Source organism: Oreochromis aureus, linkage group 12, assembly GCF_013358895.1.
Source record: "Oreochromis aureus strain Israel breed Guangdong linkage group 12, ZZ_aureus, whole genome shotgun sequence".
NCBI classification, from domain to species: Eukaryota; Metazoa; Chordata; class Actinopteri; order Cichliformes; family Cichlidae; genus Oreochromis; species Oreochromis aureus.
The window spans coordinates 24,487,268-24,503,521 of NC_052953.1; the positions used below are offsets into that span (position 1 = coordinate 24,487,268).

Genomic DNA, 16,254 nt, shown 5'->3' on the forward strand with positions numbered 1-16,254 from the left:
CCATGAATTCTGCTGTCTACCAAAACATCTGTTTTCATCAAAGAATCTGTTTGGGACCTCAAGCTGGAGCGCACTTGGGTTCTGCAGCAGGACAATGATCCAAAACACACCAGCAACTCCACCTCTGAATGGCTTAAGAAAAAAAGAAGACTCTGGAGTGACCTGAATCCGACTAAGACGCTGTAGCACAAGTGTGAAAAGCCAGTTAATGTTCGAAAACCCTTAAACGTGGCTGAATTACAAAAATTCTGAAAAGATGAGTGGGCCAAAATCCCCCCACAGTGCTGTAAAAGCCAGTTAATGGAAACGCTTGATTGCAGTTGTTGCTTCTAAGGGTGGCCTAGCCAGTTATTAGGTTTAGGTTCAATCGCTTTTTCACACAGGGCCATGTAGGTTTGGAATTTTTTCCCCTTAATAAAACAGCTTCATTTAGAAACTGCATTTTGTGTTTACTTGTGTTATCTTTGTCTAATATTTAAATGTGTTTGATGATCTGGAACATTTAATTCTGTCAAACATACAAAACAGGAAATCAGGAAGAGGCCAAACACACCACTGCATTTAAAAACTTCATCTACATCTTTCTAAAGAGACTAACACATTCTATAAGTGTGAAAGAGATGGAACAGGAAGGGTTGAGAGTGAATAACAGGGAGATGAGGAAAAAGAAAGGAGGATACAAGCCTTCACAGTAATCAGGCATTGGAGGACACAGTTGATGAGCTTTGTGACAAACCACCAATTTCCCACAGTCATGTATGGTTTTCTACATTCTCACATACAGTGACTTATTCAACATATTTTAAAACGCTTTACTAACCAGCAGGCCGTTGGTGGCGTGGATGGTGAGACAGCGGGAGAAGGACTTGTGTATGGAGAGTCCGTCCACATAGGTGGGCTCCGTGTAGCCTCCCTTCTGGTCGACATCCCCACACATGTGGAAGTGGAGGGGGTAGCGGCTTTTTTTCGCCTGCTGACCCATGTTCTTTAACTCCACGTAGGACAGATGCACTGACGAGAAGTTACTGAGAATCTGTAGGTGTTGAGGAGAGAGTGTGGGATGCGTTTTCAATACAATGAGCTCCCACCCACGACAAAAGCAAATGACGCTGGGCTTGCGGTCCGCGTAACACATGCTGGCTGACTAATTAAAGTAATAAATTAAACCGTTACAATTGTCTGAGTTCGTCAGTGACCTCACTGGGATATAAACTTTAGCCCATCTGGCACCGCGCTTTGTTAGTCGAGCTGTTTCAAAACCCCTGATGCTGGTGAATAAGCCGTGAATTACAGAAGCGTAAATTAAAAGTTACGCACGCACAGAGATGCGCACAGCACACAGTCACACATGAATGCATACAAATAAAACGATACAAACAAATGTTCAGTGCTGTCTAGGAGGTCTTTTTGTGGGTATGGCAAAATCAGCAGGATCTGGTTTCTGTTAAGAAGGTATTGGCCAACCCTTTCAGCTCACTGAAACTCAAGTACGCACAGTAAACACTGACCCTCGCCCTCGCTTACATAAACACACACACACACACACACACGAACTAATTGTTTCAACAGTAGATTCCACTCCACAGAGTCAACCTGGCCTAAAATAAGAGAAAGGGCAACTCATTGGACAACTGAATTGAAACATGAAACATGCTGCTGAACTGTGTTAAACTCGATTTGGCAGACATGACAGATGGCTTTTTGCCGGCATAGAAGGCCTAGTTACAAGGAAAACGCTGACTTTTCTTTTCTTTAAAAAAAAAAAAAAAAAAACAGCTTCATGTGTCTGTCTGGTGTACTTTGAGGTTACAGTTAGAAAGCTGTTAACATGGAAACAAAGTCTTTTGTTTAGCACATGGGGGGCAAATTACATAGACTCTGAGGAATGTTTACGTCCATTTGCCACCAATTTGAATGAAATCATACAAAATTACAGTGAGCTCACTGACTACACTGGGTCCCATGTTAGACAGCAGAGATAAATCTACATGTATAACCCCAATCCCCAATGTGCCTTCTGCATTTGCAGTTTGCGCTTAGCCTTTTGAAGAATAGTCTTTCATATAGATTCAAACTTGACACGATGTGCAAGAAAAGAGAAACAGTGTGATGGTAAGCAACACCTCTCACTTAGGCCAGTACACAAATGGAGAATGTATGCACCGTTCATCTTCACAGTGAGGAAACTGTCAAACAGACTCTGAATAGCAACCTTTAACAGGAAAGTACAGTCATGCCAACTCATACAGAAAGAGCAGCACAAAGTAACTGTGCAATAAATTTACATACACAGTCTTGTTTTCATATCTCTGTGGGGACATCTAATTGACATAATGCTTTTTCTAGCCGCTTACCCTAACCATCAAAAATTAATGCCTAATCCTAACCCTCAGCCTAACCATAATCATAACCTAATTGTAACCCTGACAATAAAACCACATTTTGAGTCTCAAAAATGCCTTCAAACTCATGTCGACGGGCATTTTGTCCTCACTGTTGGTCCCCACAAGTACAGTAGCATTCCAATTTTTGGTCCTCATAAAGATATGTAAACATGGTACACACACACACACACACACACACACACACACACGCACGCACCTTGATGTGGCCTCCAAAGGTGTCGTGGTTGTAGAACTGACACAGGTTGTCTCCGTAGCAGGAGTTTTCCATTTCTCCATAAATGAGAATGTTTCTGGATAGGAGACCCACTTCGGCGCGCATGTCGATGCCATCTATGATCTCTCCGGTATGGTTATACTGAGGCTTCCCTGAGCACAGACAGATAAAACTACAGGTCAAAATACTACAACAAAGAGAAATTCTTAAAACTCTTAAAGAAAAATATGTTCAGAAACCATGAAACGGGTGCAAGTTGTTACTTTGTGTGAAAGCAAATGAGAAGTATGGCGACAGAAACATTTAATTAAATATCGCAGCAAAACAACTTGGTTTCTGAGGCGGGACAAGCCACACTAAAACACTACAATAACGGCTTGCTTTTGTTTAGATGATGCATCACCTAGCACCCTTTCAACGGTAAACCACAATTTTAGCGCGTATGGCAGCTCCTGCTCAAACATTAACTAACCACACCCCAAAGAGTACCCACCAAACCAACAGACATGTAAAAGCAAAAGTGATCAAAGACGTATGAAACATCATTCATTCATCAACGCACAAAATACTCTCTGCCACAGATGATATGTGGCAGCTCCGGATTTCAACTGTTCAGCCTTTCCCGGTAACAGAAACACTAAACTCAGCCCACACACACACACACACACACACACACACACACACACACACACACACACACACACACACACACACACACACACACACACACAATAACACACCCTTCTCTCCAGGAAGGGAGTTGACAGAGGAATGAGATCAGGAAACATGTCTGATAGAGAGATGGACAAACTGCGAAACTGTCAGTGTAGATCATCAACTTAACAGGAGAAAACAGGAGGAGGTGAAGAAGGGGTGATAAATCTAAATTCATAAACCACCCATACACCGCCCTGTGGTTATAATAAGATGGGCCTGCTTTAAAAAAAAAACAAAAAAAAAAAAAACCTGACAATCTCCCCTTAGCCTCTTTCTATAATCTTACGTCACCACAACAGCTGAAAAGGAAATGAGATCCCGCTGGACCGAAGGATTAATGGCCCTACATCTACTAATCACATTTATTAACTACAAAGGAGCGTATGTGGTTTTTCACTAGTCTTCACACAGGCTTTGTAAAATGAAATGTTTCTCTACATCAGTTCTTATTTGTACTGTTTGTGGCAGTAGCTCCCAAAAACCAAGAAATAAATCCTCAGGGCAAATACTGACACGGCTGAAGAAACCAAAGACCTTCTCTGCCCCCCCCCCCCGCTTCTCTCTCTCTCTCACCTTGTATCTTGACCTGTCGGCTGTTACACTGAGGGCAGGGCAGAAGGGTAAACTCTTCAGCCTGGTGCATTGAGTAGTCCGTGCTGGCAACTACGATGCGATCCCCTGGTAGCCATGTCTGTTTCACTTCATCCTGCAGGTTTAGCACCACCTGGTCCACAGCATCCACCTGGAAGCCTGCAGTAGGGACGCCTGAGGGGTACAGAACAGTATTTGATTTTAAAGGAAACATAAGGTCCAGCAGAGCACGACATAGAGAGGAAGGCTAATGCTTTGTAGTCTTCTGCAATTAAAGAAAACATTGATTTGACTTATAGCACAAGATTGTTGACATAAAGGCTTTCCAATAGAAGAAAAAAAATGTCATCTATAAAGATAATTAATGAAGGGAGTAAAAAATTGATGGCTCCCTGTTGAACGCGAGCCGTGACATTGTGGCATTCCCAAAGAGTCTTTTTAAAATGAAAGCCATTTAGAGTGTCACACATTGATTCATTACCATCTTATTTTGAAAAAAATAAAATAAACAAATAAATAACCAAGGACCAGACCGCAGTGACCTCACAGCTCATTATGGCAACAAGTACAAGTACCCCAGCTAACTAGAGCTTATGTTCTAATTGCTAGTTAGCCAACATTAGCATGGTCAAAGCAGGGTAAATGTCTTCTTTAGCAGGTATTTCTCTGATGTTTCTGCCTTTTCTTCACTGGGTATGGTTTTCAGAGTATGACACATTGCACTTTACTTAAGAATTGAAAAAGGGCATGGTAGAAAGCAAAGGTCAGAGAAAATAATAATAATTTGCCGTGCACGTATTCTACAAAACTGTGTTGTGAAAACATTCATTTCCATTGAGCACCAATTCCGACTTAAGCTTTTCAAACGTTCACAAGAAAGCAAGGATTACTTCTGAATAAATACCAGAAGTTGAGATTACATGGTTGGTTTTGGATTTCATCGTTTCTTACCGGTCTTCCACTCGCTATAGGCAGTGACCGAGAAACCCACTCCATTAACAGTGGTGAAGTTCCGTCTTGCCAGAGCTCTTCCTCCTGTGTCATGGTTTTCGTGTTCCCTAACATCCTCCGAGCATGATGCATTTCCACCGCCTATCACGGAAACCAAAGCCCACGCCTGCCTGGAGAGACCGAAAGAATTAAAAGGAAGGTCGGAGAGAAAATGGAAAAGAAGAGGAAGTCATGAGTTTCACATTATTGTCAAAGAAATCATCCAAAAAAAAAAAAAAAAAAAAAGAGCTTAAAGCCAAGGTGGAACTAATGATTGACACCCATTACTGCTTTTAATATGTTACCTGTGCATATTTGCTTAGTTAGTGATGGTGTTTTAAACCCTGTACTTTAACCACATTCTTACAGACTTACATAAAACCACGTGTATTGAGTGATAAATGTAGCTTTAGCTATTTCCACAGACAATGCAAATTACAGATACTGTGCTCGTTGACAAAAGCAAATGTCTGAGATAAGCATGAAGCAGGAGAGTGGGTAAAAAGCAAGAAAGTGAATATCAGAGTGAATGTCAAAATATATTAAAGCGAAAAAGTAGAAAACCAACGGATATCGCACAAGTCAGGGGATTATTGAAATAACTAAGGGAAAAATTTAGGAAGGGATGGGTGGATGTGATATAGCTACATTTTTTTTTTAACTTTTGTTCCAGGTCCTCCCTGTCCAAGATGCCAAGGAATCTTATTTTAAATGAGATTACAATGATTCAATAAGGAGAGGCTGAAATCATTTGAGCAAAGCAGCTCGAGGGTGTGGATGGCGTATAACACTGGCTGTGCTTTTGAGGGTGTGCGATCTAAAATAAGACAGCACACTATGAGACATACAGTCTTGGATATTTCAAATATCATGCCCTTAGCTTCTCAAGAATGTAGATCTTCTTTTTCCTCATGAATACCAAAAACATTTCAAGGCAGCTGCTCTAATCTACTTATAAACTTTAAACATTTTATCAGGCTGACCAATATGCCCTTAAAACACAATTTACCGTTCATGCAACCCGTGGAACTGTATCTGGGTCGGCAGTTGTCCATCCAGACCGAATCAAAGTGATCTTGTTTCCACCGAGCCGCTGCTTGGCTCATTGCACGTGGTAAACAAACCCAGAGTCAACTCTACACTTAACCTCTCCAGCTCCATTTTATCTGGAAGTAAAGGGGATCTACAACCAAGCCTGCCACTCATGTCATATCTGAAGATGACATAATACATGATGATCTAAGTGCATTAATAATGGCAATGTTTACATGAAAAAACCCATATCTTTTAATATAAACAGCAATTTGTACTCCAATTAACCAAAGACACTATCTGTTTAAACTAATTCCTCTTGCTGGCATAATCACAGTCTTCTACAAACGTGTCTTTTTGTAGATGTGAGTCACAGTGACATGGAACAGCACACCTCACTGACACACAAACAGGATCCATCTGGGGCATCCACTCTTGTCTCTCATTAGAGCCCCAGCGTGTGGCTTTCTGCAAACTGACCTGCTGCTGCCTGTGTGCATGTTTGCTCAGTAAATCAGAGCTGAGTCAGACATTAAAGACGCAACAAAGGGAGGAGAAAAAAAAGGATCCTTTTTTTATTATTATTACTTTCGTCATACCCTTGATTTGGTAATCAACCTTTGACAGCATCATTGTTTAACTGGAACTGCTAATGCGTGGGGGCCAGAGGTGAACTCACTATAGACCACTATGAATGTGTGTTTCTCGTGTTTGAGTACTGTCCTGAGATGCTAAAGTTAAAAGACAGACAGCTCACATGCAAGAAGCAGCGGCTAACAGATTTGTGCATCGCTGCCAGAAAGGATGGGCGGCGCCACCAAAATAAACCTGTGGAAATTAAATCAAATATAAGCTGGAGGTCACAAGGTATGCACGCTGGTAAAGCACTGACGCAAATGACAATAAACTGCTGAGAAAACACACTCAACACAACACTCCTCTATCTCCACGAGAAGGCATTCATTATAATGCTTAATCCTGTAACCCATCTCTCACAGCCACAGCAAAATAAACAAACAAAGCAAAAAACACTTTGTGACGCGTGTGATTTCAGAACATGATAAACTGAAGCTATAAAAACCAGCAGTAAGAGGATTAGAAAACACAGCACAGTCTTAACACACAAACGTAACTTCCAACAACCACTTCATGTGCTCCATCGTCTGATCCAAGCGCGCCACTCTGGATTCGAGGGAAACCGCTTCAAAAGTCAAGACCTGAGCCACATGCTCCAGTGTCACATTTTACCTCTGATGGGTAATGACAAGGTGGCATCAAGGTTTTTGGGCAGCCAAGAACTCAATCTAATCATGTCTTTTTGTTAGTTTTATAAGGGACCCCCTCATGTGACCACGACTTCCACAGTCCTTCTGAAGGTCAAAAAAATCTCCTTAGTTGCCACATTTTTGCACAAATCCTGGAAAACACTGTCCATGACCCTGTTATCCTGTACATGTTTCCTTTTTCTGGTGGAGCAGTGACACAAAGGAAACAGGAACTATGACTGATTCAAGGGAACATCCTAAATGAACAGAAAGCCCAGTAAAAAAAAAAAAAAAAAAAAAAGGCATTTTTCCAGGGAGGTTGGATGTGAGACAAAGAGCTTGACGAAAGTATTGATGCGTCAAAGGTGAGTGGGTTTAGTTTAACTGGTGACCAAAAACACACATTAAACACTACAAACCAGCCCATGGAGACCAATAATAACCAAAAAACTCAGAAAGACTTGCAGTCACAACACCATGGAGAACCAATACAAACCCATCTCATAGAGAGTTGGCACTCTCTGCAACACAGCTGAGCCACAAAAATACACACATATTTTCACAGAGTTTGACGGCAGGTAGAAAACATCAGGAAACAATTCAACTGATCCAAAGGATAGATGATTCACAGCTTTTGCGGCAGCGTTTACCTGTACTGGAGATGCCAAACAAATCTGCTGCCGAGTTTCTCGTTGATGACCTCCCTGGTTCCTTGCTCAAGATTTCTGTCGGCAGAGTCTCCCACAGCGAGTGTGACAATTCGGCCCACTGGCAGGGAGCGAAGCAGCTGGGCAAGCCGCTGGCTGTCGTTGCGGGAATCGTACGTGTCGTAGCGTTCGGAGAACAGCAGAGCAGCCGTGTCCTGGTCCACCACGCGCAGGTGGATGCCTCGGCTGAAGTTTCGCTGGAAGGCATAACCCCCCGTGGCCACCCCAGACGCCGGGATGCTTCTGGTTAGCAGAGACCAGGAAACTCTCTCAGTCCCGTGTACCTCCAGAGTTCCGCCGGCTTTCACACCAATGAACTTGCGGCCAAAAGCGGGGACCTCGGAGACAGCCTCGCTGTCAGAACGGCCCATGAGAGCAATGGTGGCACGGGAACGGTAGCGACATTTGGGCGAACCGATGTGAAGGGCGCCGCCTTCTTCTATGAGGATGTGATGTGTTCTCAAGGTTATGTTTTTGGAGCCGTCATGGCTGTCTGCAAAAACTACCCGACCTGTGAGAAGTCAAAGAAAACACATTTAGTTCGTTCTTGCTGTATGTTCCATCCCAAAGTTCATAAACTTAGCGTTAATAATTACAACTTGGTTATTGTGACTCAATCTGTGTTACATCTCAAAAAGCTACTTTACAAAAATCAGACACCTTGTGATGTGCCTACCTCCTGATTGGATGGTAAGTGAGCGTAAGGTAGCAGAAGCATCCAGTCTAAACAAATCTCCTCTCCTGACAATGACAGCCCGCTGTGGTTGGTGACCTGGATTCCAGTTACTGAGAGATGGGTTGTGATCTGGGCAATTCTCTGTAAATATGAACAGAAAGATGTCCGCAAAGATGTCTAAAAGTCGTACAGAAATGGTTAAGAAGCCTGGAAATTCATAATAAATAATCACCATCTAACTCAGGACCACTACGGAGGCTAAGGACAAGGATAAGCGTGAGGAAGAAAGCCCCCAGCGACACTCCACAGCAGATCAGAGTCTTCTTTCTTAGCTTTTGCTGGAGCCTCTGCGCATCCTCCCTACACTGGTTCTCTTCTGACAAGGTGACCCTTGTTTGTCGCCCCAGTGGTGGGCCATGAGGTTTTATCGGTGGAGGCGGAGGCGTTTTGGCATGTGGCATCGAGCGGACTGGAGCCACTCGCCCGGGGACATAACCTGGGCACCTCTGGCTGCCCTGAGGTGGAGGCACAAAGACAGGGAACCTGCTGGGGCCATCACTCGTCGGCATGGTATACGTGTCTGCTACCTGAAAGAAGATCGATGAGAAAGAGGTCAGAAGGAGAATAAGTGGCAAGGACTGTACGCAAAGCATCAATAATTTTGTTTCAAATGAGCTTTTACTTATGGTTGGTTTACAGAAAACTTTGAAAAAGGACGATTTTCTGCTGTCTGTCACACCCAACTTTGGAAAAGGTTATATACAAAATCAAGTTTCTTGTTGTAAAGTTTGGTTTGTATTTTAATATACAGACTGTTCAGCTGGAAACACAAAGGTACCATCAGGCAGGCTTGGTGTTTAAGGATGAAACAAGGAGAAACTTAAAAAGAGGTCAAAGTGAAGGAGGACAAAAAAAAGTGTAAAAACAGTAGGAGGTAAAGAAATAAAAACAGGCTGATTCTAGGGAAACGGGCAATAACCCACAAAGCATCTCACTCCAGGACCCCCAGGTAAAGATCTTCAGAGTGGCACTCAAAAGCACTATTAATCTACTCCTCCAGACAAGTTTGGCTTGAACAAGCGTGACATGGGCTGCTCATGTCCACAGTAACGAAGGAGGTCGTGAATAATGGATCACCACATTCTTCAGACTATGTTAACACAGCCAACAGATGGCACCAATTACAGTAGGAAGGGGAAGAGCGCTCTAGTCCCAGTCAGTCTGTGCTCGGGAGAAAGTAGCACAAAGCGAACCGAAGACATGGACGCTTAGACGTCTCTCACTCATTTTGAGTGTGTATTTTTCCTGCATCAAGGAAATTTTGTGAAACTCCAAAGACAAGTTATCAGCAACTCAAAGGAAAACAGTCGCCAACATTGTAATGAATTTTTAACTCGCTTTATTAATTGGGGTTTATTTACTCAAAAAGAAAAGTGTTTAGATCCTCAACTCCTGTTTTGGTGTGCGTTCAGTGCCTTTACTGTATGAGGACCAATCATGCTTACTCGCTTAGTCATTCCCCCCGAAGCTCTACTGTGCGCCAGGAAAAACTCTGATTGACTTTGAACAAATTTTCCTGGAGACTTGCTTTCATCTTCTAACCTTAAACCAAGCCTTTATGCACAAAAGTGCACTACTTGAAGTGACAAGGACACTCCCTGTTGTTCTGTAAAAAGACCTGACCCATGTCTCACAACACAGTGGGTCATGGGCGTGACTAAAGTACACACAAACATGCAGAGAGAAATATGTGGGCACACCTGCACGCACAAACAGGCAGGGGTAGAGGACATGAGTGTGCAGAAAAAAGGCTTCTATAACACTTTTTGTAAACACAAGTGCTCACTGTAATAACATCGCTGCTTGCCCTTTCTAGATTTTTTTAAACAATAACGTCAACAAGTGCACATTTTCTTAGAGAAATTGTGTGATTGTGATCATGGGTATCATTTATATATATATATATATATAAATATCAACAACAGATTGAGCCAAATCAAGCACACCCCAGAAATGATGATTTTAGTCTTTAAATCTAAAAGTGCTTCACACCAGTGCCAAGCCACAAACACACAAAATGACCATTGTCTTGACAGGCCATCTTGTCATCATTTTAGACCAGAGAGCAACAATAAACCTCTTCTACGCATAAACAAAGCCGTGTAGGAACAATCAAGGACTGTTAAGACAAAAGCTCAGTCATTCATCTAAGCTTTAAAATAAACTGTGCAGAACAGCAGGTGGTTCGCCCACTTCAACTTGAAGTATCCCATTACAATACCATTCCCCATCTAAACAGAAGATGGGGAATGAGTCTTCAGAAGCAGATCTCTGGCTATGTTTTTACTCCAAATTCCAGACTTGTTCTGTTCCTGGAAGTTAAGCCGATCACAAGCCTGCAGACCTCATGTCTTCACTACTGACTCGTTCTCATATCAGCCGGACTCTGCAGCTACCGAATATCAAACAGATGTGTGAGGAAGCATTTGGGGCACACCAAGACGCATTCCTCGGCTGTAAAATCACCCTTTACTGTAGGGTTACTAACACTGACGCCATGTGTTCACTTAAAACTGTACAGACGGAGTAACAACAGCGCTCACAAACTCTAAATAGCACGCGTCCACACTTGTTCTGTGTGCGGACCTCGCTGTGTAACACTGAGGTTAATGAGGATGCGTTCAATGAAGGATTTCACTATTTCTGGACTTTAATTTTGGCCACCTTCCTTTAAACGTGTACTTCCAATGGCGTGTTACCGAGTTTCCACAGCAAAAGAGGAACCCGAGAATAAGAAGCATGAAATAAAGAAGTGAGCAAAGCTGGAAAAGTATTCATTATTTGCAGCTTTTCTTCTGTTTCGCCGTTATAGTAGCTGGTGAATGGGACACGTAGCAGCACGCTTTGAGAAACTTTTAAACAATAGCTTAAGAGTCAGTTATGACTTTTGTCGTTCACTTATGATAAGCCTAGTGCCCCTTTTCTAGAAAGCAAGCGTTGCCTCAGAGGTTCACAAGGTTAAATTCTCCTCTTCCCCCCCTAATGGTTGACGGACGGACACAGGCACAATGTAAAAGCGGCTGGCCAGGCGGACGGTGGGGTCTTACCGTTGGAGGGACTGTCCTATTCCTCTCCCGGCTCTGTCCATTCGCTCTCTGCCGAGCCCTGAAAACGCTGCCCCAGAGGTGGTGAGATAATCAGATAAGTTCTCACCCTGACAAGTCTGCGCTTTCGTGTCCCTTCTTATATACCCTTTGTTCACATGGTGGTTCTTTTTCTGCTGATAGGCTGCCTTTCTCCCCGCGATCAGCCTCCGGTTCCACAGAGAGCGAAGCAGGCGCGGCTTTCAACCAAGGAAGACGCGATGCGTTCAATGGCTGTCCAAAAGATTGTAACAATAAAACCCACGAGAACGGCCTCTCTGGGCTGAAACAAGAAACCGGGAATAATGGAAATAACGTTGCAACTCAGCTGTTATTATTGTTTTATGAAGGAAGAACATAGGTTCACTTTACAAGGCCCATTAAACAGCAGTCGCTGCATATTATGCCCGCATCGAAAGACCTAATCACTTTGTACTAATTTTTGACTGGATTTCGCAACAAGAATTCACACGTGATTGTTGTCCAGAGTCAACATTATTGGATCAGGACTTGAAAGAGGCATTGCTATGAAATCAGACCGATTAGGACACTGTGCTGAATAAGATGATAGTTTTTACTGGCATTCCATGTTTCCTTCTTTAATTGTGATGGCGAATCAATACTGAAACGTGAAAGGAGACTATGGTACAAGGCCCGAGAAATATAATTGCCTATCCTGTAGGCTCCCACCTATGCTACTGGACCATATGAATGTTATTCATAATAACCAAAGCCATTGGATGAGAGCAAGGCTAGGGCCAGAATACGCACTTATATTTTATTCCCATCTTATCCAATTTTCTACTTCGTTATATTTTATATGAAGATATTGTAGTTATCCTTCAGGTTTTAAATGTAAACCTATTGACAGATTACACGACGCAACTCTAGATAAATATAATTAATGAAATTATCTGTAATGCTGTATGTCCAAAGTGATATACAGTATATATGAATCAAACACATGACACCCTAAAGCAGGGGGAAACAGGTAGCAAATTTCTGATAAATTATTCTGATATAATAACTATGATAAATGACAATGATAAATTATTCGGATAATTATTCAAATTTCTGATAACAGCAACAACAACAAAACACTTCAAAATGAACATTACAACCTATGTTTGAAAGCATTTTAACAAATTATATTCAAAGACAGATGAGCACCAGCATAACCAATTTTGTCCTTATAATTCTGTTATAATTTAAAAATCATATATAATTACACGCTCAGGCTATCACTAAGCTGTTCTATTGTGCGTGGTGAGATTTTACTTCTAATCTAAACCTTTTCAATGTGACAGGAGTTACTTTCTTATGACTTTAAGAACCAAAATTATTGTCTCTCCGAGGAGTCACTGAAGGGTACACCAGATGAAGTATTACATTCAGAGGAGGGGCTTTAAAACCTCGGACACAACGCCACCCTCTGGTGACAATGGAGACATACTTTTTTGCCAATCTCCCTGCTTGGCAGACAGGAGGAAAACAAAGAACAAAATGTTGAGGTTTACCATTTCAGCGTTCATAAATTGGAAACTCCGATGTGATGACCAATTTATAAAAAATATGAAAGTCAGACAAAATATGATGATTCCTATATCTTTAGCCATAACATTTTCATTTCCAGACTTTGCTCAAATTATCTCCTTTAACATCTCTTATCTGCAAATCTAACTAATCCCCTAATCCTACTGTTACTGTACTAAAGCAGCAGAGATAACTTCTTGGCCTACAGCACTATCAAGCTTGTGTGTTTTTTCTCAGTCAAGCTCTCACTGAAATATTATCTCTCCACTTTGATCTGGGGAACAAACACACCGTAGAGAACAAGGCAATCTCCAATAGATTTAAACATTTAAAAAATAAATTTAGAAGAAAAAAAAAGCATGAAATACATAAAGTGTGGAATTTATATATATGCATGTGTATATGAAGTAAACCTGGTATTTAACCCCCCCTCCTTTCTTGTCCTTTTAATTTTACCTGTGGTGAAGATTGTTCTTCATTCCAGTGTAGTTACAAGTTATTAATGTACAGTGGCTTGCAAAAGTATTCGGCCCCCTTGAACTTTTCCACATTTTGTCACATTACAGCCACAAATTACAGTTAACTGGCAATTACAGCTGCCAGTCTTTTAGGGTATGTCTCTACCAGCTTTGCACATCTAGAGACTGAAATCCTTGCCATTTCTTCTTTGCAAAACAGCTCCAGCTCAGTCAGATTAGATGGACAGTGTTTGTGAACAGCAGTTTTCAGATCTTGCCACAGATTCTCGATTGGATTTAGATCTGGACTTTGACTGGGCCATTCTAACACATGGATATGTTTTGTTTTAAACCGTTCCATTGTTGCCCTGGCTTTATGTTTAGGGTCGTTGTCCTGCTGGAAGGTGAACCTCCGCCCCAGTCTCAAGTCTTTTGCAGACTCCAAGAGGTTTGCTTCCAAGATTGCCCTGTATTTGGCTCCATCCATCTTCCCATCAACTGTGACCAGCTTCCCTGTCCCTGCTGAGGAGAAGCACCCCCAGAGCATGATGCTGCCACCACCATATTTGACAGTGGGGATGGTGTGTTCAGAGTGATGTGCAGTGTTAGTTTTCCGCCACACATAGCGTTTTGCATTTTGGCCAAAAAGTTCCATTTTGGTCTCATCTGACCAGAGCACCTTCTTCCACATGTTTGCTGTGTCCCCCACATGGCTTGTGGCAAACTGCAAACAGGACTTCTTATGGTTTTCTGTTAACAATGGCTTTCTTCGTGCCACTCTTCCATAAAGGCCAACTTTGTGCAGTGCACGACTAATAGTTGTCCTATGGACAGATTCCCCCACCTGAGCTGTAGATCTCTGCAGCTCGTCCAGAGTCACCATGGGCCTCTTGGCTGCATTTCTGATCAGCGCTCTCCTTGTTCGGCCTGTGAGTTTAGGTGGACGGCCTTGTCTTGGTAGGTTTACAGTTGTGCCATACTCCTTCCATTTCTGAATGGTCGCTGAACAGTGCTCCGTGGGATGTTCAAGGCTTGGGAAATCTTTTGTAGCCTAAGCCTGCTTTAAATTTCTCAATAACTTTATCCCTGACCTGTCTGGTGTCTAAATCCAGTCGAGAATCTGTAGCAAGATCTGACAACTGCTGTTCACAAACGCTGTCCATCTAATCTGACTGAGCTGGAGCCGTTTTGCAAAGAACGGGCAAGGATTTCAGTCTGTAGATGTGCAAAGCTGGTAGAGACATACCCTAAAAGACTGGCAGCTGTAATTGCAGCAAAAGGTGGTTCTACAAAGTATTGACTCAGGGGGCTGAATAATTACACACACCCCACTTTGCAGTTATTTATTTGTAAAAAATGTTTGGAATCATGTATGATTTTCGTTCCACTTCTCACGTGTACACCACTTTGTATTGGTCTTTCACGTGGAATTCCATTAAAATTGATTCATGTTTGTGGCTGTAATGTGACAAAATATGGAAAAGTTCATGGGGGCCGAATACTTTTGCAAGCCACTGTATATGGAAGTATTCTAAAGACTCTCTCCCCCCTCTTTGGGCACTTCACTAGGGTGGTCAGGAATATGTCAGGGATGACTTCAAACTCCAAAGAGCACCTGAAGCCTGCCGGAGGGACCTTAAAATCAGAAGGCGCAGATACCAAATATGTTAACACCTCAGGAAACCTGAGAAAGGGCACGAAATATAATAAATAACCAGGGGAAAAAAAAGAATAGATTGGGAAAAGACATGTATGAACTGGAACCAGGGGTGGGGAGGGGGTGGGGGCAGGGGCATTGAAGAAAGCAAAGCTTCTTAAAAATGAAGGGTAAAAAAAAAGATGCAGATAAAGTAGATACAAAATAAACCAAAGGAAAAGAGAATTTGATAAACAGGAAGAAAAAAAAAGGGAACCAAGAGGAGGGGAAAAAAAAAAGAAAAGAATGAAAGAATGGCTGTTGGGTGTGGATTTCCACCCACAACAGAAAACAGAATTACACAACTGGAAATGCAAAGTCAATCCAAATAAATATATACATAAATCATCAAGAGCTAGGAAAAGCAGACAGTGATAGACCTGGTTGCAGGAACAGGGTAACCGGTAGGGTTTCTTAGAAGGTCTGTTGAACATACAGGCATACCAGATGTCTAAAACCACGCAGGTGGATGATCCCAGAGAGACAGGCAAAGGCAACACTCCCAATAAGATGGATAAGAGATGGGTACCAAACCCCTCTGGAGGCCAGAGGCAGACTCAATCGCGAGGCTAACTGGAAAGGCATCAGTCAGAGCTTACTATTGAGGAGGGAGGACGAAAAGACAGACCGTGTCTAGACCACGAGGAGAGATGCAAGCTTGATGCAGCAGCAGTCAGGAGTTCCCCAGGGTGACAGGCAGGGGTGAGGCTTGGGAGAGGTGAGGCAGAGGAGTTGGGCTGCACAAAGATACAGATAAATGCCAGGTGCTAGTCAACTCTGGAGATGGAGCAGGCACCAAGATAGTAGACCTGACTGAAATTAGGCTA

General features: G+C 42.5%; 1 protein-coding gene across 1 annotated transcript in view; it reads right to left on the minus strand.

The window, feature by feature from the left end:
* The window catches only part of cemip2 (cell migration inducing hyaluronidase 2), a 25,914-nt gene extending 13,972 nt beyond the window's left edge, over positions 1-11,942 (minus strand). The window contains exons 1-8 of the mRNA XM_031731757.2: positions 11,705-11,942; positions 8,830-9,184; positions 8,598-8,738; positions 7,865-8,432; positions 4,879-5,048; positions 3,910-4,101; positions 2,602-2,771; positions 821-1,033 (exon numbers count right to left, since the gene is read on the minus strand). Of these exons, the coding sequence (XP_031587617.1) occupies positions 821-1,033; positions 2,602-2,771; positions 3,910-4,101; positions 4,879-5,048; positions 7,865-8,432; positions 8,598-8,738; positions 8,830-9,166 (1,791 nt within the window). The 5' untranslated portion in view covers positions 9,167-9,184; positions 11,705-11,942. The remainder of the gene's footprint in view (positions 1-820; positions 1,034-2,601; positions 2,772-3,909; positions 4,102-4,878; positions 5,049-7,864; positions 8,433-8,597; positions 8,739-8,829; positions 9,185-11,704) is intronic.
* Positions 11,943-16,254: the final 4,312 nt, after the last annotated feature.